We start from the raw sequence: 23411 nt of genomic DNA on the forward strand, positions 1-23411 counted from the left end.
ACCCTGCACTAACCCCCCACCCCCACTTGCGAATCATGCCGGCCGCGACTGGAAATAACTATAACTAGTCTTACATCAAAGGCCAATGAAGTGTGGTACTGCTGCTGAGTTAAGATTTTTTTTCCCACTCTGAGGCTGTGGGCAAAATTGGAGAGCCCGAAAGGGATCTGTCTCAGCCCCTGTTTTTTTAAACAACTGCCAGTGCTGAGCATCGGCAGAACCCTGCCCACTTAAAGCCCTTCCCATGCATAGAGCTCCCTGTGACAAAATGCACTTAAAATACACACAGTAGATAATTGCGCTGTAACCGTCACCAGAAACAGTCACAGACTTTCACATGCCCTGTTGGAACCCAGGACACAATGCTACTGTTGACGACTCACTGTGCCAGCGGCGTAGCATGGGTTGCCAGTGCCTGGGGCAAGGCAAGTATCCTTCCACTTTTCTTTTAACCCCTTGACCGCGGCGAAAATGTTGCCGCGGTGCAGGTGATTTATGGCGTGGGCGTGGTTTGGACGGCCCCCGGCCGTCCTCCGCACACGCCCACCGTGACGTCGGACGGCCGCCGGCCGTCCGACGCATGCAAGGGGTTAAAATATTGTGCCCCTATTAAAATTTTGCACCACTAAGAATTTTGCGCCCGAGACAACTGCACCAGTGGCCCCTCCCGCGCTAAGCCACTGCACTGTGCTGCTGTCCGTGCAGCCCTTTGACTTTGCATACTGCCCTCTGCTGTCCAAACCATTGGAGCGAAAGGATGTTCCTTTACTTCGTTTGGGGAGAGAAGGAGAAATGTATCAATTTAAGACTTTAACTTCCGTTTCATGTTTAACAACCAGTTCTGTGTATCCATCGTAGTGGAGGTAATGGCTTGACGCTGCTGCAGCATTCAATTATCATCTGCAAAGAGATACCGGCCAGATTTACCAACATTTTGCCCTGCGTTTGCCAGCACAAAATATATATATTTTTTGTAATAACATATTTTATTTGGTTTTCCTGATACAGCCCGGCCATGGCCCTGCATTCACATTTTGAAGATACGATAAATCAGGAGTACCATAGCATACATACAGTTGCAACTCCTGCACAACTTGCAGGTAAATCAACAAGAACATAGCGCAGACATTCCCATATCCCAGAAGTGGTAAAGAAGTTAGGTGAGTGCAGGCACAACCAGTGATATATTGTAGTATGATGTGTTTGATAGTCGTTACTGTGGGCGCAATTCCAGTCAGGGGTCCAGAGATGGAAGAGGTGGTAGATCTATGCCGTGATATGTCGCCCAGTGGGACCAGATTTTCCTATGTTTCTGGTGGCAGCCTCGGGCCTGAAACACAACGTAATTGTTTTGGCATTTACTTTCCGGCGCAAAACGTTTATTTTGTGCTGGAAATTGCCTATAAGTAACACCTAAAAGTAACGCAAAGCAGCTTTGCGTTACTTAGCATCAAGGGGGTGTTAGATGGGCGTTCACATGCAGCACCCCATGCTTTTTGAAGCAAAACCATATCTGCCAAAAATTTGAGACCGGTTTGGTATAAAAAATTAACGCCATTTCAAAGCAGGCATTAATAGGAGAAGTGGTCCAGTTTCTCCTTTCTTTTCCGACTTTGCATGTGTGCTGCACTGTATGGCATACATACAAACTGCCCTACCAAGTACCACGCATCAGGGGTTAGACTAACGCATTTTAATGTGATGGTTGTACCACTGCACTAAAATGCATAGCCAGGCGTTGGCATCCCTTCCCCACCTCCTGCTTGCTTCGTGTGAGGCTCAATGCACAATACCGCGGGAGAGCCAGAGGAGCGCATAGCAACGCAGTGACACATAGTGTGCTTAACTTAATGGCCTCGTGGCTCATAAAGAGCTGCCTGCCTCATACTGCTAGGCATTTTAAAGCAGCCACCTGCTTGTTCTAAGCTGAGACCTGGCACATTGCGGTCTGATCATATGAATTCACTTGCACCCTCCTATTGCATCATCCAGGAGTCATACTTAGTGCAGTAGCACTATTGACAGTGCCGTAATTAATCCGAGTATGCCAGTGTTGAGTACTCTATGCTGGCCTGGTTTGTGTGTCGTCTGCGGAAGCTACTCTGGCAACCCAAGCGGGCTGCCTGGGGCTGAGACACAAAACAGCCCCATCTTGTTGCCCTGGACTGTCATTATACCCCATTTCTCCTCCCCAGTTACTTGTTTTCAGGTTACTTTAGATTGGACCATTACAGCCTTCTCTGAAGTTTAGTCTCTCACTATTGTGGAGTTAAATCTGTAGCCCACCGACCTGCTTCTTCTCTTTCCTGAAGGTGCACATGATTCATGCAGCCTTCGCTTAAAGGATAGCGATCAGCTGGAAGGTTCCCAGATGCGTTTCCAAGCAGCCTCACTTGGCAACGAGTCTGGCAACTAATCCTAAACCTGTCACCTTTCTCAATTCTCAGGCCAACCAGACACTGCACGCTTGGCATCCGATTCCATTTACTAATGATCTGCAGCCCAACTTTCTCATCGCTTTCTTAATGTCCAATTTTAATCTATCTGGGCATCTTATTTTGCCATCAGAATATATAGCACTGCTGCAACAGGAACTAGGCTCCGCCCCCTTTAGGGACTATAGTGCCCCAATGGGGGCTCGTGAATAGGCATTTTTTTGCGTCTCAGGCATATTTATTTAAGTCCTGATGATGATCCCCATAATGTTAAGAGGGATCGAAACGTCAACAACAAATAGTATCATGACTACTGCAAATGTTATTAAATTAGGATAGCATTGGTACTCTAAACTGCCATGTGACATAACATGTTTATTATTTCTACAGTCACTAAGAAATATCTGAGCTTTGAAAAATTGTGTTTCTTGTTTTCTTGTTGCTCCTCACTTTATGGTGTGTGTTGTATGATTGAATATATATATATATATATATACACACATTTGGATTTTCTGACATAGAATTCATTATTTTTCTGTGGGTTATGCTTAGTGAGATTCCACAGCAAGGGGCCCCTTGTTCCGTCATAGATTTTCTTTTAGTGGCCTTAGGGCTCTAGGCACCTTCCCAATGTAAATGCAGTGTGAAAGTGCGCACACCCTTCCTACACATGTTAGGAAGTGGGGCTTACCTGATGTTTTTGAACATGTCTCAAGCCTGCCATTGCAAGCCTGCGTGTGCGCACTTGCACCTATGATATTTCTAAATATGTGTCAAGCCTGCCATTGCAGGCTTATGTGTGCGCAATTGCTCTTATACTCAGGTTGGCCTTTCTAAACCTCTGGTCAATCCTGATGAAACCATTCCCCTAGAGCACCCCTAGGATATGTCTTTAGGGAGAAGCAGGTGGTAGGTGAAAAGCACAGCAGGTACCCATGTGTGTTGAGTGAAATTATGCTGATTGGAATCATGTGGTACAAAAGTGGCTCACTTTGCCACTGGATTCAAGCAAGCCGGGCTGAAGACGGCTGGAATGCCAGAAACCGGTCCTCGTAAGCTTGTTTCTGGTCCAGGGAAGACATGGCTTGGCAGTTCGGGCTGGAGTGTTCCCATGAGGCAGAGGGTCAGACTGATTTGCATATAGCCATGTCTGAACTGGGGTGGCAGAGTGGGCTAAAGAACGGTGATGGATTAAACCCAGATCTTTTGACTGGGTGTGAATGTGTGATTGATTCAGATGCTCCGTCCATCACCACCCCCTTTTGTACCGCTTTTGGCCGCCATAAGTGTGGCAGGGTATGCTCAGACGTGAGTCCCTTGCTCACTTTGCCACTGGATTCAAGCAAGCCGGGCTGAAGACAGCTGGAATGCCAGAAACCGGTCCTCGGAAGCTTGTTTCCGGTCCAGGGAAGACATGGCTTGGCAGTTCGGGCTGGACTGTTCCCAGGAGGCACAGGGTCAGACTGATTTGCATATAGCCATGTCTGAACTGGGGTGGCAGAGTGGGCTAAAGAACGGTGATGGATTAAACCCAGATCTTTTGACTGGGTTGAGAATAATTTCACATTCAATAATATGGGCCTCCTGGCCCATAGAAATGAATAGGAAATTATTTATTAATTGCGATTAGCCATTTGCTAATCACAATTAAGGAATTTTAAGGAATCGCTAAACTATAGCCAATTCCTACATACATACCATTTTGCGATTTCTAAATAGCGATTCCTTAAAAATCGCTATTTAGGAATCGCAAAATGGAATGTTGATACATATGGCCCAAAGAGAGCGCAAGCACAGTACTTTGATGAAAAAATTACATCCGCTACCTTCGCCCCCAGTGAAATCTTTCAGATAGCTAAAAACCTTATGAAGTGTCCTTCGCCTGAGACTCCACCTGACTCTTCTCAAGTTCGCTGTAATGAACTTTCAAAATTCTTTAATAAAAAAATTCTAGATACATACAATACCTTCCCCCTGGTCCTCTGCCCTGAAAACACGGTCGCGGGAGCTGATACTCCATCTGGCAGCATTCCACGACTGGAAGAACTTCCAACTATGAACCTGTCCACCCATTCTCAACTCTTTGCCCAGGTCAAATCTGGCTCCCCTTTTGACCTGGTACCTCTCCATGTGCTTCGTAAGGTAGATGAAATCATACTCCCAGTTTTACTAGAAGTGTTACATTTATCTATATCCACTTGCTAAGTTCCTTCGTCATGGAAACATGCCATGTTAAGAGCACTGGTAAAAAAACGAATCGTAACCCGCAGGATTGGAATACCTATCGCCCGGTCTCCCTTCTACCCGGAACAAGCAAAATATCAGAGAAATATGTCAACAGAATTCTCTCCAAGTTCTTAGAAACTCATTCCCTACTGCATACCTCTCAGACAGGATTCCACGAGGTCCGGTGAAGAGGATAGTCGCAGGTATCAAGCGGGTGCCAGGCGTTGCGGGCGGTGTGCCATTTTCGCCTCCACCCTTCTCCCAAAACCTATGGGGCGTGGTTTCTTTTAGTGACAAACTATACAGGTCCCTCTGAATTTGAGGGAAATCCCCTTAACTTGTTGGTTTGTTCTCTTTTGTGTTGCACTTTCAGTTTTTACACCAATTTTAACTTTCACGTCCTCAGGTTAGGGTGAGCCTTAGCGCGCCCATACCGCCGAGGTACACTCCCCATGGTCCTGAAGAATGCCCAGTAACCCACACATAAAGGGCAGAAACATGTCGACCCCACTATAAGTGGAAATATCCAGACTATTCATTTGGTAATTTCCCATCACATCGTTTTTAATATGTTAGGTTGACCACTGAACAAAGTTTTTTGTAGGACTCAACCGGAACATTTTTAAATTCTTTTCACACAACTTTCACAAAACCAGCTCCACAGTATCCTGGCATTGTAGCACACCGGGGAGGCATTAGGCATTAGGCTTCTCCCGGTGGGCCCGATGATGAAGCATGTCACCAACCAGGGTGGTGAGTGAGGGCTTTCAGAATAAATCCAAGGAAATGTATTCCTTTCACCTTTCTCTTTCTACGTGCTTATACACACCCAGTGAATCACACTCTTTCGTTGTTTGAAATACATTACCTGGGGGACTGAGAGTGTTACCTCCCCCCCTCTCTCGTTGTTATGCAGCACAGGATTCCAACCACAACATGGAACGGAAACCGCTCTTCTAGCAGTAGTGGAGGAATCGAGGAAAATCCTCGACTAGGGAGGAGCGATGGGTCATTATCCTACTTGATCTGAGCTCTGCCTTTGGCACAGTCAACTATAACATTCTTTTAGAAAGACTTGGAATGTTTGGAGTATCAGGTGATGCATGGCCTGGATCAAGTCCTTTTTACTTGACAGGTCGTTTCAGGTTTTTGAAAGCAACAATACTTCTAAACGTGTGCCACACACATGTGGAGTTCTCCAGGGCTCTTCATTGAGTCCTATTCTGTTTAATGTCTAAAACCTCTCGCTGAGTTAGTCCTGCCATATGGAATCCACATCATCAGATATGCTGATGATACACAGCTAGTGGTAGCATTAAAACACCCGAATAACCTGCCAGCTAATTTAGAAAGCTGTCTGGAAACTGTGGCAAACTGGATGGACCAGTCGTGCCTCAAGCTTAATGGTGAAAAGACTGAGCTAATGATCTTGGGCAATCACTCCAGCTCAACATCTGGACTGGGCTGGCCCAATTGTTTTGGCCCTCCACCAGCCCCTAAACCCAATATCAAAAGCTTGGGAGTCTGGTTGGATAAATCTCTTAAATTCAACCGCCATGCAGTGAAGCTAGCAGCCACCTGCTGATCAGGCTGATTCGGAAAATTCCACCACTTCTTTTGTTACCCACTTGGAGAGTCATGGTTCAGGCGCTGGTTCTTTCCCGCCTGGACTATGGGAATTTCCTCTACCTGGGCGCCCGAAAGCTACTATAAGGAAACTGCAAATCGTGCAGAACTGTGCAGTTAGGCTGCTACACAGTACTCCCAAAATGCATTCTGCCATGCCTGCTCTCAAATCTCTGCACTGGCTGCCAATAAATGAACACATAATATTTAAATCATTATGTATAGCTCACAAGACCCTTTGGGGGAATGGTCCCAGAATTAATCATTCCCTCATCATCTTCTATAGCCCCTTAAGATGTCTCCATTCAACCAACTTGTTTCTGGCATCTGTACCCAAAATCAAGAGAGCTATCTCCGAGGGCCGCGCCTTTTCGTATAATGCCTCTAGATTATGGGACACCCTGCCTACCCATCTTCGATCTGCGGCCCATCACCTTTCCTTTCGAAAGCAATTGGAGACCTGGCTCTTTCAGAATATATCTTAGAACCCCCAACTCTGTCTGCTTGCTGTCACTAGCGCTAGGATGTCTACGTGTAGCTATGCGCTCAATAAATGCTCATTAACAATAATAATAATAATAATAATAATATTAATAATAATAATAATAATACTATTGCATTGAGTCGTATTATGTGGAGTGGAATTATGTTGGGTGGTGTTAATTTGTGTAGGGGTGAATTGTGTGGTGTGGAATTGTGTGGTGTTGTGTGTCACACATTTAAAAGGCTTCTCTGCGCCTCTTAAGAGCCATTGCAGTCCTTTGATTATTTTTGGCCTGTTTTGTGTGAGAGGGAAGATGAGGGGTGGGTGTACACAAGCTCTGGCAAGTTTCATGGAGTGTGTGTGTGTGCTTTGAGGGCTGCTAATCTGAGTGTAAACCTAACCTCAGACACTGCTAGGCCCACCGTATGCCCCTGGACCCAACTACACACATTTATTAGGGGAAGCCACCCCAAATACCCCCTACAGAGCTATGCCACCGCTTTTATTATGCATGTGGGTGGCCATGAATCCAAAAGATAAAGCATGCACTTGTAGTATCTTTGTAAAGAAAGAGTGAAAAAATATACACAAAGTCCATGTGTAGCTGTCATCATGCGGAAATGAACTTTGGAAAGCAACACAAAGGAGCTACACGTAAAACCCTCATTTTGCGGTCCTCCATAGTGCCACTTGCCACATTCGCATACCAGAATCCTTTATAAAATGTCTCATCCCCACACATTTCACTCGATGCATTACATTTGCTGTTAGATTATTGTTAATTACTTTTCTGAAAGTTTACTTGTGGTGGGATTGAACTAAATCTCCTAGAACAAAATACATAACACAGCAATTATATTACACTTTAAAATTAACGCATTACCACATTTTGATTATGCATTCCATTAGTTCTACATTTGCACTTTGTTTTTGGACTTGTATATTACAAACATAAAGAAAGTTTGTTATGCAAAACTACACTGTCTATTTTCTATAGGTGTCAACGGTGTGTCTCAACAAAAGACACTGCAACCCATACAGAAGACACATGCAAGTAAACATAGAACTGTGTAATGTGAAACAGTTATAGGTAGAACGCCATCAAAAAGATGGGTTAACATGAATGCAAAAAATTGCTTGGCAGTAACTACCTTTGACCTTCCTTCCCCTGTCGGACTACATAAATACAGCTGCTACTTTCAGATGACAGACAATTAAAATATAAATCTTTCAGGAGAATCCAGAGAACATTCTGTAACTGTGCAATAAATCAGAATACAAGGAAGCCTCCGCCCTTCCAAGAATCAGTCCTGGCATTTATACACAAGCCTAGTTTTATTGGTTTCCAACCGAAAGAAACTTTGCTTCAATTTTAACGTTGTGACATCATACTAGTCGCAGGCGTTCGGAGATGCTATTTGAAGAGAGAATTTTCACGGCCATCTTTTAAAGTCTCACATTGGCCTCTTCACCATCTCAGCTCATGCAAAATGAACCATAAAATAAAGTAGTATTTTGGTAGAACATATTTATTAAAGAGCTTCTGAAAATTGTGAATACTGTAGGGTTTGGTTATATCAAATTAGCTGTTAATGTGTGACGAAGAGAATGTTTTATTTTTATTAATTGGGAGCTAGTTGATGAGTCACTATATATTTTGAGATACTTTTACTTAATGCCTATTTTGAAATCCTTGGGACTGAATGATATTATATTTTTCTCCACTTTGGCGCATCCTTAGAACTTTACAGGAACCGTTATCAAGATGACGCTTCTGTTAAAAGCAGTTTCCCCAGCACTAAATATTGTCTCTTGAGAAAAAACATAATTTTTATTGATCTGCTAAATGTATAAAATAAACACATTTAAATACGTTTTTTTTCAACTTGATAAAAATGATAATTGATGCTTCCAGACATACTTTGTAGGTGGTACAGGACCTGAGGCTTCTCCAAGATAGCGGCCTAATTGACCGGCACGGTAGCTCCCCAAGTAGAATTGCATAATTTAATCGTAAAATAACTATAGTAATGAACTATTCAATTTAAAACGTGTTTGGGGATATGAACTGCATGTATTATCAAAATCACATATATTAATTACACTTCTATGGTTAACCTGGTCAGCTGCATGCCAAGAATGCAGCACTTGTGTGCAGTGCCCTTAACTAAATAAACAAGCATCTATGAGGGAGGGGTGAGGGCACGGGACAGGCACTCTTTCGAAACAGCGTCTGACATCTGTTCTCTGTCTTTGAATGCTCTGCAAATGTGACAAGATAAGATTAAGATTTTCAGGCCGGTTTACAAATGAGTTAGGAGCAAATACGCTCTGCAAATTAAAAGGAAAATTACGTCAAACACGAGCAGGATACTAAGAAAAAAAATAGTGACCCAAAATAAACAGATTAGCACCAACATGGAAGGATACCAGTAGTTAAGCGCTGCTCCATGGTGGGGAAACAAATGACAACAAGGAGGGACAAAGAGGATAGATTAACCAATAGGAAGCAAGCCTTTTTGAAGGACAATCGAAGTAACAAATAAAAAGTCAATGGGCGGACTGCAAGCCCACAAAGTGTATACAACATGTCTCGAAGACTCTGGAGGTTAATGCACTTGCTGGAGAGAACTGTGTTTTGTCTAGTCTGACTTTTGAATCAAAGTAGTATATAGGGTTAATGTGTCTCCTGCAAAGCACGTTATGTAAGATGCCAGATTTTTATTTTGTGTTGTTATGTAAGGGATACTGCTTTTAACACAGAGACCCTCTTGTGACTTGCAGGTCTTAAATAGTAATCCTTCTACTGTAGCACAGTGCGCTATGAAGGACATGTGATTCCTACACCTTGTAACCCTCACTGCCGGGTGTGGTGGCATAGTAGACTAATGCGTCTACTGTGGGGCCTGTGTTTGGCCTCATGGTCACAGGTCCAAATCCAGACGGGTCCACTCTCCCTTTCATTCTTTTGAGGTCGATAAAATCAGTAACAATAAACATCTGTTATTCAGCACCAAGATACCATTCTGGTTGAACATGCACTTTACAAATACACATGTTATGTCTTATGTAACACATTCTGTACATCAATTTGCACTCTTATATGATTTATTGTCAATCTGTACGTGTAATGGAAAGCACTCTGTCAACCTGCTTTAGGATGAGTAGTACCTATAAAGGAAAAAAACAAAATAGTGGTATTTAAATTGTTGTTTGTGTAAACAATGGGCCAGACCAACACATCTGAAAATCTTACAGTGCATGCATATCTCTTACATACAGGGACTGGACAAAGTGAAAACCAAGCCTTTCTCCAGTATTTCCATTCCATTGTATTTGCATGTGGGTGTGAGGCTCCAAGTAGCTCCCAGCCAGGACACTACAACAAAAGGAGGCCTTATGGCCCCTTAACTTCAGCCTTTGTTATGGGTCCAGCTGGAATCTGATAAGCCCACACATCACCTGCTCAGTTGTTGCTTGCACCGATTTAGACAACATGGAGGCGCTGCTGAATGTGTCCCCGTGTCTGAACATTACACTGGGACGAGTTCATCATATCTCAGCGGGGCCCAACTTCTTTGCAGGTTGGACAGTGTCCACTCTGTGAAAATAGTGGGTAGACGCCATCCTATTCGGGTGTACCCACCTCCCCATGTGCCCTGTTCTAAGTTCATCAAGGTAAACGCATTGCCCAGATCCCTGACAGTTCACTACAAAGCAACTTCCCCAGCAGAGACGTTGTGGGCAGCGTCTGTATGCTAGGTTCTCCGGGAGGCAGACACTTCCCTAGCCCCAACGCGCCCCTGCTGGAGAGAATTTGCTTGCCAGCCTTTAATTAACTCAATGTGATTATCACTAAGTTAATTAAAGTGGCCATGTGGCTGTGGTGGGGGCATTCATCCAGCAGCACACAAATTCCTCATAATTTGCAGGCCTCATTGCCCGGAAACTAGGAATTCTTGTTTTGCAGAGCACTTCTCCTGCGAACCCCAGTTTTGCAAATCTGCTGCTGCTGGGTGCTGAAAAAGCAACATATCCCGAAGTTTTGCACCTGCTTACCCTAGACAGAAAACAGGACATTTCTCACAGGCTTACAAATGAGGGGAGTGAAGGGTTCAGAGAGACAAGAGTTATAAGACGAAGAGCTGGCTTTCAGAGGTTCAGGAACAAGACTCAGTAGGAGTTGGCAGATCCTTACTGGGGCCCTGGCATCTATTGCTGCTGGGTAGAAGGCTGAGAGTGGGCAGGGGGAAGGCCAGTGCCTAGTTTGATCCTGTGGTTTCCGGTCGTCAGCACCAGCACTTACTCATCAACACCAGTGCTTTTCAAGAGCACCAATTAGGGACACATTCATTTACGGAGAGATTAAGTGCTTTGTCCAGAATCGCAGGATGTTGAGCTGACTCTCAGACTCGAACCTGGTTCTCCGGCTCCGAAGTCGGCATCTCTGGCCATCATGCCACATCTTCTCCCCACTTTCATGGATAGTAGTTTGTCCAGTTTTAGGTGGTGCTAACAGGAGAAATGGGCTGGTGCAGACAACCTCCTGACGGGAGCCGTGGCACTTATTTCTTTTACAAATAAACCACTGGTGAAGGGGATGGTGCTCGGGTCTCAGCTGGAGATGTTAAGGTATCTGTCAGTGATGGGTGGAAGCGGGTGGAGAAGGAGATACTAACTCCCACTAGGGTGGAAGTATTTCTCAGTGCTGGGCGGAGGCCAGGGGAAACAAGTCTCAGTGGGAGATTCTAAGGTGATATTCACTCTCTGGGGGCTGGCCATCTGTCAGTGCCGGAGGGAGCCAGTGGTTGGGGGGAGCAGGACTGTATCCACTCTCACTGGGGCCAGGACATCACACAATGTTGAGGGGGTGGCAGGGTAAGATTAGGAACACAATTCGGCCAGGGCACCCCCAAAAAAGTTGTCCATATTCCCGGATCATACCCGTTTATGAAACAGCATTGGGCGAGTCTCATTTGGCTAATTTTTAAAACAATTTTTGATAAATTATATATTTTAAAGCTCATAGAGCCAGAAACATTGGTGAAAACTAGAAGCACCCCATTTTGGCTGGGTGAGTGAGGTGAAATAAAGTGGCCCAAAGGCCGCAACTCGTGATGGGGCTATGTTTGCCACCTGGTTGTTTTTTTAACCGCCATTACCGGTATTTTAATGTCCTGTCTGGTAGGAAAATGAAATATATCACCTAAAGCTGGTATTTTCTCCTCTGATCAATATATACTTTAAACAATAAATATCAGGGGATGCCTTAATGATCCGTGACAGATAGTTACATTAATAACTTTATTTGGTTATTATCATAAGAACCATAAAGTACAGTAAAATACAATCAATAAAAACTACAATCAAAGATTAAAAGGTAAAGGATCAGCCAATCGTTACTTAGAGAAAGATTTTCATATACAAATTGATTTCCGCAATCTAAAAACATTTCTAAAAAATTAATAAATGGATGCAACTCTAAAAATGGTATCTAATTTCTGTACTGCTAAAAAAGCTGGGCGGCACCGCTTTACTTCCATTTCCTTCAATATCGGAAAAATCAGCCTCTTCCGTGGAAGTACATAAAATTTACAGAAAAATAAAATGTGAATGTCTGATTGTTCTGATGAGTCATCACAGGGGCATTTGATCATATGTCTTGACCAGGTATTCATCTCAGCGAAACTGAAAGCTCTAAAAAGAATGTTTAACCTGAATCGGGTTAATAAGAACCAGATAGTTAAAGACTAAACAAAGGCAGTAAATCCATGTTAATAAGTAATACAGACATTTTTATTATTGTGTAAATAATCCTCTTTTATTATTAAATTTCAGCCTTTTGCAGACTCTCAAAACATGAGAAAACAGAATCTTATTATTTTATTGTAGTTTTTGCGTGAACTCGGCACAAGGGCAGAGCTTATATGAGCAGCGGTCACATTACAGAAGATCAAATTTATTTTTATTTTTGGCCTTGGGCAATTAAGTCATTTGCCCAGAATCACAGGATGTTGAGCTGAGGCTGAGGCTGGGACGCTAACCCATGTCAATAGTTCCAAATTCGGCAGCTCTGACCCTAACACAACATCCTCTAAAGGTTCCTCTCTGGGAATGATGCCTCACAGAAGCCTACGCAAACATACACCCGCCTCTACCAAGGCCTGAAAGACTCTGTAGCCAAGGTGCCAAAAACAGGCACTCAGCAAGAGCGCTCCACTTGGATGTACGTTGTTACAATGCATGCTTTTACCACGCATGCTTTTACAACGCAGGTTCGCAAGTCGTTACAACGACTTGCGTTGGGGGGTGCTGGATAGTGAATAGTTTAATTTACTATTCCAACTCCAGTCCCCGTGGATAGTAGGGAAGGTGTTGGATAGTAAATTAAACTATTACCTATCCTAGAGTGCCCCCCCGCGCAATTCGTTGTAATGACTTGCGTTGAAAAACCTGCGTTGTAAAGGCACTGCCTGGTAAAAGTTGCGTCGTAAAGGATGTTTCCCCTCCACTTACTCTTCCCCCTTCCTAGTCAACTATAGCCTCAGGACGATGGTCTGGCAGCGGAGGGGGAAAGAAAAGCACAGAGCTGCTGCTACTCCAAGGGACCTGAGGATATGATGGCCCAGCGGCCACATAATCTGATCCCAGCCAGACATCTCAGTTTAACAGCACAGCAGGGATGGGGGACACTGCTTCTGGGCGACTGCTCTGGTCCATGGGGGACAAGCTAAATTCTGCAGTGGCCAGGATACTGACCTAGCGACGTTGTTGCAAGCCACCCCCTCCGAGCCTGGCTGCCCATGATGCTGGCATCACATTAGAGTGGCTGGGTGGGAAAGAAACCGTAAGGCTCTGTGGGCTGGTTGACAGAGCTCCTAACAAAGACTGACCCACAGGTGACCCTTAGGCACCGGCCCATCGCCCCATGTCCAACTGCCCAATCCGATACTGGGCGGGAGGCCGGGCCACTGGGCTCAGTGGGAGATGCTAGAACCATATACACTCTCTCTGGGTCCAGGACATCTCTCAGTATTGAGGGGGGGGGGGTTTCCGGTGGCACTGGGCTCAGTGGGAGATGCTAGGCCTGAGTCCACTCTCACTGGGCCCAGCACATTTCTCAGTGTTGAGGGAGGCGGGGGACACTGATCACTGTGGAAGATAATAGAGCGGTATTCACTCCCTCTGGGCCGGGCATCCACCAGTGCTGGAAGGAAGCCAGTGGGTGGCGCAGTGGACAGGACTTAGTGAGCGACGCTATAGCTATATCAACCCTCAATGGGGCCAGAGAACCTCTCGCTGCCGGGCAAATGACAGGTTGGTGGAGGGAGACACAGGTCTCAGTGGGAGATGCTACAGCTCTATCCATTGTCACTGTGCCCAGGGTATCTCTCAGTGCTGAGTGGAGGGCTGGCTGGGGGGACAGGTCTCACTGAGAGATGCTAGAAATGTATCTACTGTCACTGAACCCTGGGTATCTCTCAGTTCTGGCTAGAGGGCTGGCTGAGGGGGGCACAGGTCTCACTGAGAGATGCTAGAAATGCATCTACTGTCACTGAACCCTGGGTATCTCTCACCGCTGGGTAGAAGCCAGGCTGGGGGCGACGCAGGTCTCACTTGAAGGTGCTGGTGCTAGAGCCGTATCAACTGTTGCTGAGACCAGGGTATCTCTCACTGCTGGGTAGAGTCCAGGCTGGAGGGGGGCACAGGTCTCACTTGGAGATGCTAGAACTGTACCCACTGTCACTGAATCTGTGGTATTCCAGGGTATCTTTCACTGGTGGGTAGAGGCAAGGAGGAGGGGTGGGGCACAGGTCTCACTTGGAAATGCTAGAGCTGTATCCACTGTCACTGAGCCCAGGGTATCTCTCACTGCTGGGTGGAGTCCAGGCTGGGTGGGCACAGGTCTCACTTGGAGGTGCTAGAGCTGTACCCACTGGCCCTGAACCCAAGGTATCCCAGGGTATCTCTCACTGGTGGGTAGAGGCAAGGAGGAGGGGTGGGGCACAGGTCTCACTTGGAAATGCTAGAGCTGTATCCACTGTCACTGAGCCCAGGGTATCTCTCACTGCTGGGTGGAGTCCAGGCTGGGTGGGCACAGGTCTCACTTGGAGATGCTAGAGCTGTATCCACCATCACTGAGCCCAGTATCTTTCACTGCTGGGTAGAAGTCGGACTTGAAGGGGGGCACAGGTCTCACTTGGAGATGCTAGAGCTGTATCCACCATCACTGAGCCCAGTATCTTTCACTGCTGGGTAGAAGTCAGGCTTGAAGGGGGCACAGGTCTCACTTGGAGATGCTAGAGCTGTATCCACTGTCACTGAGCCCAGGGTGTCTCTAACTGCTGGGTAGAGCCCAGGCTGGAGTGGGGGGGGGGGTCTCACTTGGAGATGCTAGAGCTGTATCCACTGTCACTGAGCCCAGGGTGTCTCTCACTGATGGGTTTAGGCCAGCAAGAGAAGGCTGGGCTTTTCTTGTAATGCTGCTGGCGAGCTGCAGAGTGAAGCGTTCAGAAATCTGACCTCATATTCCCTTTTTTCCAGGAGAATGAGGACAGGAGGTCTGGCTGCAGACTGCGGGAGTGGATCCGAGGGAGGCAGCAGCGCCTGGTGGGTCCCAGCCTATGGAGAGGTAAGCACAGCTCTTGCCGCTAGGCGCGGCTGAGTGATATGAGAGGGCCTTACTAAATTTCACCCAGTGGTAAGTGAATGCTACCAAGCTTTACATAGTGAAGGTCAGTGATGGCCGCTAAACCTAAGACTCTGGATGCCACTAATAGGCACAGAACTTTACAGGGTAGAAGTCAGTGAAGTTACTAAACTTTATATGGGGTATTAGTGATTGCTACTAAACTTTACATGGTTGAATTCAATTATGCTAGCAAACTTTGCTAGGTGGAAGTGAGTGATATCTACTAAAGTTTACATGGCAGATTTCAATGCTGCTCCTAAATTTTACATTGTGGATGACTATCACCCTTTATAATGCAGATGTTATTGATGAGTACTAACCTTTAGAAGGGGTTGTCTGATAGAATATCGAAGCTAAAAATAACATGTGGAAAAATATCCAGACAAAAAGATCGAGGAGGTAGTGCAAATTGGTAAGTAAAGATTTACTATTCTTAACTCCACATCTATGTACCATAAAGATATGTATCGACACGGTACATAAATGTGGAGTTAAGTATAGTAAAACTTTGCTTACCCATAGAAACTTCATGATATTTTCGTCCTTGGTATTCTTGGCACAATATTTGGTCCAGATAATATTTTGGAATCGATATCTTGTCTAAACACTTTAGAAGAAGCAGGACAGTAGTGGCTGCTAAAGCATCTAAGTTTCAGGCCAAAACAAGCTACTAATCTTTCTTCTTAGAGGCCAGGTTTGCCACTCATACAGTAACTGGGAATCTGTGGCGTTTCTCCAACCTGGCTGTGCAACACAGCCGGGTTGGGGAAACCTAAGTGCACATGATGGTTTGGCCGGCTTAAGACGGCTGGCCAAACTGTCATGCGCACTTAAAGTGCTCACCACCACTCTCCATGCCATGCCTTTCACAGGGGATTAATACAAAAAACAATGGTCCTAGACCTGGTTTGAGAGAGGAATAAATTACTTTGTGTGTCGGTCTATTTATCGACTATTTTCAGAGCTAGTTCAAAGCAATGCGACAGCTCTTTAGTACTTAATACATCAATCACAATAAAGCAAGAGAATATGTGCAACTCCCTGCAGTTGAAATCACCATGTATTTTATTCCAAATGGTGAGACCGTTATTTTAACACGTCACGTTATTAGGGATAGGTTGCTCCAAAATCCTGTAAAAGGAGAAAAGTGCTCAAGTGAAATGGCAAAGAGGGAAGCTCAAAGTAGTGACATAGGAAAAACATACTTTTTATCATTTGTACAAACGGACTGGTTGTAAATCACTGTCCTACAGAGCCTGGCCGCAATCAATTTGCATTCAATATTTTATAATGATTAATGATATACATGAAGTATATCATTTGTATTGCACGTGGGGCGTGGGTACAGGGTCCAGGCCCTTAGTGGGGTGGGGTGTTCGTCGACGTTTCGACCCGTCTTATAGCCATATGGTTGATTTAAGCCTTGGCTGTGTGGATCTTCATCAGGACTGGAAAGGGCAACCTTATAGGATATGAGACCTAATCACACACCTATGGGAAATTAGGGATAGTGGGAGTCAGGGTGGTGCACAACATTAAACGACAATTTACACTAATCTACAAGCATTTCTAAGTTTACCTTGACAGCGCAGCTGTTGCTGAACCTTATATGATCAATGAAAAGGAGCTTTCCAAGTAAGAGTGAGAGAGGGGCTTAGGCTTCACCCACTTGCTGGTTTCCATGAGTAGAGGATTTGATTGGGCTGAAGTTGTGTGGTTTCACTGCAAATATTGCTTGTATTGCACTTTTTTGGCGTGTGGCAAAGCTTATGCTCAATGCAGCAAGACTGAGTTTGTTATGGTGGCAAGCCAGCAATCATGGCTAGATACCTGATCTGTTTATTATGAAATGTTATGATAAAGGTAGTAGGCCTAATGGTATTTATTGTGAAAAGCATATGCTAAAGCCTATAGCTATTTATGTGTGGATTGTTATTACGCTATATAAAAGCATTTGTTAAAGTTGCTAGTCCTCCAACAGTAAATTGTTATCACACTGTGTTACAGGGATGATGACAAGTATTTTGTTACATGGGATCTCACCTGCTGCCATAGTAGGCAGACGTACCCCCTGTGACAAACCATGGATTTAGAAGATTTGCTATGTAAGAATTCTTGATAGACCCTCTAATGAGAGGCAGTATTGTGCTTAGCCAACTGTAATTGTGTATAGCTTTTTATTTTTAAGACTGAGTGCCTGATGGATGCCTTTTGGAAAATATTACGCTCAAAACAGTGGGCCTAAATCGGTTATGGTGACAAGCTAAGGGCGTGAATGGTGCACTAGGAAATGTTATGTCTGATAAATTCAATTGAAAAGAATGGGCCACTGATAGATTCATGAGGAGTGGAGCAGGGAAAAATATTGCCAGAAAACAAACAACCTACCTCCTCAATCGCTCAAAAGAGTCACTAAGTTGATACGCAAATAAAGCTACTGATATAGCTAAAAGATTGTCCTTTATTAGAATACAGCAACATCTTTATACATACAATTTGAAAGAACAGTTCAATAAATGTCCAATTTGGTTAAGCAATTAAACTCGGTTACTGTCTTGTTATTTATTGTGCTGCCATTCTCCATAAAATAGCTTATTCACTCATGCTACATACACACCACTAACATCCTCATTCTTCAAGTCCATTGTACATAAAAAAGGTCTAGTAAGTAAACATATATTTGTTTTCTATTTCGAAAATCGTGGTCATATCATCATTTCTATAAACAATTACACATCATCATCAATATTCTCCTGGATACATGTGATATCAACCAAGGATATTGTATTTCATTTGAGAATCACATAAATCCTTTAACAATTGTTATACAGCTGTCATGACTTCCTGTTGATGAACTAGTGTTTGCTATGTGCCGACTCGCGTTTCGGTGTCAAACAGACTGGGCTGTACACCTTCTTCAGGGCACACAAAAATTAATATAAAATCCAGGGGATGGCAAAGGCAGTGATAAATGTCATTACATCATGGTTCTTCACCTAATATACTGAGAAGGCATTTAAACTCGATAGGGTCTCCTACACTTGCATTGATATATATATTGATGGCAGCCCCAAATGGGTGTTGAGTAAAATACGAGCCTAGTCCATCAAGCGTCACGGACCTCTCTCAATTAGGATCACAATTTGAAAGGGGGTCCCTCTGTGTCCTAAGGCAACTGATTGATCTGTGGGCGTCCTATCTTTAATGTCCTACTAAAATGGTGAACCAGTATCTCATGTATTCAGTGATGTTCTCCTGAGACTGAACCCCGAACATCACAAAATAAGTGAGATTCTTGTTAAAGATAGGACACTCAATATCTCAATGGAGTCTCTGCATTAACTCTAGGGATTGCATATTTCCTAAATAATTCATACTTCAATTGGCTCATGATTTATAAAAATTATATTTATATAACTTTTTTGGGTGGTAGGAGGATTAAACCGGTCCAACCTATATCTGCAACTCCCGATCCTTTCAACAACAGTTGTAAGATTGAATTATCAAACACAGTTATCCGCGTTGATAATCGACAAAGATGGAGGGGAAAAAAAGCAACATAATATTTGTGAAATCTAGAAGTCCATAGCCACCCTCAGTCTTAGGCATTTGCAAAATTCTGAGTCTGACCCGAAGGAGTTACTGGTTCTATATTAAAGATGAGATTACTTGCTCGAATTAAAAAAAAAAGACTTTACAATTTACAATGGATTTAAAAAATGTAAAACAAAAATAAGGGTAAGATTGACATTTTAATTAATGCACTACAACCCATGAGTGACAGGGCAAGCCTTTCTAAATGTTCAATATCTTCATAGTTTTAGTCATCATAGTCTTAAAATTATTCTTAAACATTTCCATCTGTTCCTCTGAATAGTAGACCCCCAGTTAAATTTTTAGGCCTGGTCTTTAATTTTCCTCAAGGCAGGATAAAGAATCTTTACAGAGGTATTAAAAAGGAGACACTTTGTTTTCTCTCGATTTTTTAGCCCCCTTGTTGAAACTAGCACCAACTGGTTGGTTGAGATAGTACCCCAGCTAGGCAGAACCTGCCTCTCCTGTCAGGGGTGGTGATTACGTACATTGTATAACCTGTGCTCCCCTTGGGTAGCTTGGCACTGAGCAGTCAGGCTAACCACAGAGGCAATGTTTAAAGCATTGGCACCGCACACACTCACTATAAATACCTTGAGCATCCCAAAAAAGACTTCACATCTGATATATGTAAATAACTTTTGTATTCAGCACACATAATAAATCAACACAACATGAACTTCATGCATTTCGGGCATAAATCACACTTTTCTTTTTATATCTTTTTTATTGGCATTTGTTATTTTTCCAAGCAAACTTTCCACAATCCACATACCGCCATATGTGTGGTAATTCTTTACAAAAAGGATCTCTAGGTCTGTCAATTAAGAACATATACAGTGGAGATAGTTAACATGACATACGATCTTCCCTACAGTAGATATCATAAGCATTCATATTACACCATAATGTCTTGTATTGTCCATAGGTATACAATCACCTCAACACCGTACAAAAGAAAAGTAGATTAAAACAGCAAACCATAAGGAAGACCCAACAGCTCCATTCGTAGGGGCTGGTTATTCATGTGGGAGTAGTAATGTGACATGTCTAGGCCTCCAAAAGGTGCTATATCATCAATCCCACAATTCCTGATGGCATCTGGTAAACAGGAAATATATAACTTAATTGTGGAGGAGAACTGACCCCAAAGTAATTTAGCAAGTAACTAATGAAACACCAGAGTATATGTCCTATGTCTCTTCGTATTTTTATAAACTAAACATTAAAACCAACTACCAGGTATCTTCATCAATGTGTTTTGTATAAGTGAGTTTACTGGGGGCTGATGACTTCCGTGGGACAATGGGGGAGAAAACCCGGGTGGTAAAGGGCTACAAACCTCCCTGTGCTCTAAAGTGTCTTAAAATATTGATGGCTAGGTAGAGGTGCCACACAGCCGGCAAACTAAAGAACAGGACGACCAACCATGGTTTAGCACAACCAAAACACAAGTACAATTATGATTCTAACTCCGGTGCGACACACTTCCTGTCCCCGTCGTCCTAGGGTGTAATTCTGGTCATTATGTTCTTAGGAAGGAGGAAGGTGCAGTCATTGAAATCCAACACAAGTTCTTTTATTCCAAATCATATTCTTTATTTCGGTAATGTTTACCAAGAACTTCACACAGCCAACGCGTTTCGTTCCTTATAGGAACTTCGTCAGGGCTCTAATGGATAAGTGCCAAATCGTCGTAGCAACCTAATAATGGTAAGTTCAAACTAATGAAAACGATCACCATAGGGGGTTATGAATCCTCATCAAAGTGTCACTTTGTGCTCCTAATGAAAAGTTGTCGAAGAGGCGTTGGTACACGCTCCAGGTCAATTAAGACTAATAAAGAAGACACCGTACAGGAAATTGCTGCATGTGATAAATTGCAAACTCGAACAATAGCATATCCATGGACATATAGAGAAGCATCAATGGGACCCCTTTGGTATGGCACAAACTCGATCCTATGTGGCGGTCACCGGCATAGTAACTGGAAGACCTTGTTAGGCTTTGAGGCATAAATCACACTTGGAATTATTATTAGCACTACTAGGCCCAACCATGTTCTAATGACATCAGCAATAAGCACACTTGGGAAAGTTCTTATTCTACACCCACCACCAACACCCTTATGCGGTGCAACACGTTGTTCAGCCCAGGCTCACCATAGCAGTTCATATAATTCAATCCCACACAAATTGAGGGTGCACCCGGGTCACAACGATATCAGAAATATGTACATACATAAAATTATACCTCTTTTAGCAGCACCGCGGCCCGAGGCTGCACGGGGAAAAAACAATGCCAATCGTAATGCTCTTTTGGCAAGAAATCAACATATCAGGCAAACTGCTGTCTTCTGTCGTGCATAACGGCCGGTTCCCCAGTGTCACTCCCACACACACACCCTTACTCCACACCAATATGAAGAGCAACGGATATCAGGCAAGTTCGTACGGAATGCTCTTGCACACATATGCACTCAGTATCCTAATACGGTGCAACTGATACCCAACAGGTTAATTGATTACGCGCTGCAGAGCCCGTGGCCCCAAGCCTTCCTCCATCCTCCAATTCAACCCGACTATCCTACATCCACGGATTGGAGACACCACGTCCTCCTCCTGGGCACTGGGCCGCACATGGCTGAAGTCAGTCTTAGTCAGGGTCCCACAGAAGCAGGTGAGAGTAGGCAGCAAGATCAATTAGAAGGCAGTTGGCAAAAAGGATTTGGCAGTTGTTCAAGAAGTTCACCCACAAACGGCTGAGCAGAAACCAGCTGTGGTCAATAGTCGTTCACACCAAAGAGGTCCACAAGGGCCTTCGGCTACAGCCAAATTCTGCGAAGCACAGGGCTGTGACGCAGTCTCTTGACCCGCTTCCGATCATTCTCAGAAGCGTTCCTTCAGCCCAGTCAGACACTCTCACCACCCAGGCCGGAGCCAGGCAATGCTACCTGGTGACTCGGTGTCGTCTGGCAAGTCACGGTAAAGAGAGGGCATAGCTGAAAATGACTTAAAAAAGCGCGATGATGTGGCCAGCGCAGGCCACATCACAGAGCTTTTTTGTGTTAGGAAGGGCAGGACAATAAACTCAATATGCTTGGGCGGAGGGACTCTGCGTCGGCTCAACATCCTGTGATTCTGGGCTTTCAGTAACTTTCAGCCATGCTGAACAGCAGATGTGTTGCTAGACAACATGGCTAAATGACATTTACATTGACAAGGCCAATAGCTCGGGCATTGCTGGGACCTATTGCCAATAAGGGCCAGTCAGTGCCAGCCTGACGGCATCAGCCATCAGAAGTGTACCTGGTAGGCTGGAAGAGTGGGGGGTGGTTTTGCAGCGGTGGGGGCCAGTTTTGATACGGGGTGCGGCTTTGCAGCGGCGCTGCAATATCGGCCCCCCAAAACAAAAGCAGCAAACCAGCTTTTCCAGCCTCCCGGGGCCAGGCAGTGCTTCCCCAGGGTTGGGCCTGGGGAACAGTTTCAGAGCTGCTTTGGGTTCCAAGTCCGGCCTTGTTGCCAATGCTTGTTCTTTTTGGCTGCGTCGAGGGCGCTCTCTGAGCAAAGGCCAGCTCTGATCAAATTTACTCGCAAAGCTGACTTTTGCTAGCTCTCCCCCTTGCGCGCTCTGAAGTAAATGAACACGAATGAGGCGCAACACACAACTCGTAACAAAAGAGTCCATGTCATCATTTAATGCGTGCTCCACGTTGGAACCAGTGACCTGTGCCACTGTGTTTATCAAACGCTTAACACGCGCATACAATTGCAGGGTAGCACAACGCCAGAAGAGTCGTAACTTGAAGTTCACTACCGCCCTCCGGCAATACCAGGAAAAGCAGCCGGCTTGTGTCTGATGGCTGTGCGTGTCACTGCCAAGAACCGTAGGGACTCGTTCCAGCACTGCACTCAGTGTCCGGTTAACCCTTCGCGCTCTCGCAAGCCGGGCCAGGGAGGCTCTGTGGCACGCGCGCAGTGACTGTACCCTCTGGAGGATATCAAGCTGCCCCCCGCCCCTCCACCTTCAATCAGTTGGGAGAAAAAATGTGTGGTGTGGGTGGGCAACTATTAAACTGTGCTGTAAGGAGGAAATGGCCCTGGTGTCCTATTCAGTTAATGTCCCTGCTGCACTGTTCAGTCAAAGTCCTTGCTGTACTATTCAGTGAAATGCACTGTTGCACTATTCGGTGAATTGCCCTGCTGCGCTATTCATTTAATGGCTAGGCTGCACTATTCAGTTAATGGCCCTGTTGCACTATTCAGTGAATGACCATGCTGCACTATTCGGCGGGAGACCCTGCTGCGCTATTCAGTCAATGGTCCTGCTGCACTATTCAGTCAATGGCCCTGCT

The 23411-nt window shown here is 44.6% G+C and overlaps 1 protein-coding gene across 3 annotated transcripts in view; it reads left to right on the forward strand.

Annotated features, from left to right (window-relative positions):
- Positions 1-23411, forward strand: part of GRB7 (growth factor receptor bound protein 7) — a 674120-nt gene that overhangs the window by 105187 nt on the left and 545522 nt on the right. For all 3 annotated transcript variants that reach the window (XM_078645666.1, XM_078645662.1, XM_078645663.1), the window contains exon 2: positions 15316-15403. Coding sequence is in view for 2 of the 3 variants with exons in the window: in XM_078645662.1 (XP_078501788.1) it covers positions 15316-15403 (88 nt within the window). In the remaining variant the exon portion in view is untranslated. The remainder of the gene's footprint in view (positions 1-15315; positions 15404-23411) is intronic.

The sequence above is a fragment of the Lissotriton helveticus genome, chromosome 5_1 (assembly GCF_964261635.1).
Source record: "Lissotriton helveticus chromosome 5_1, aLisHel1.1, whole genome shotgun sequence".
NCBI lineage: Eukaryota > Metazoa > Chordata > Amphibia > Caudata > Salamandridae > Lissotriton > Lissotriton helveticus.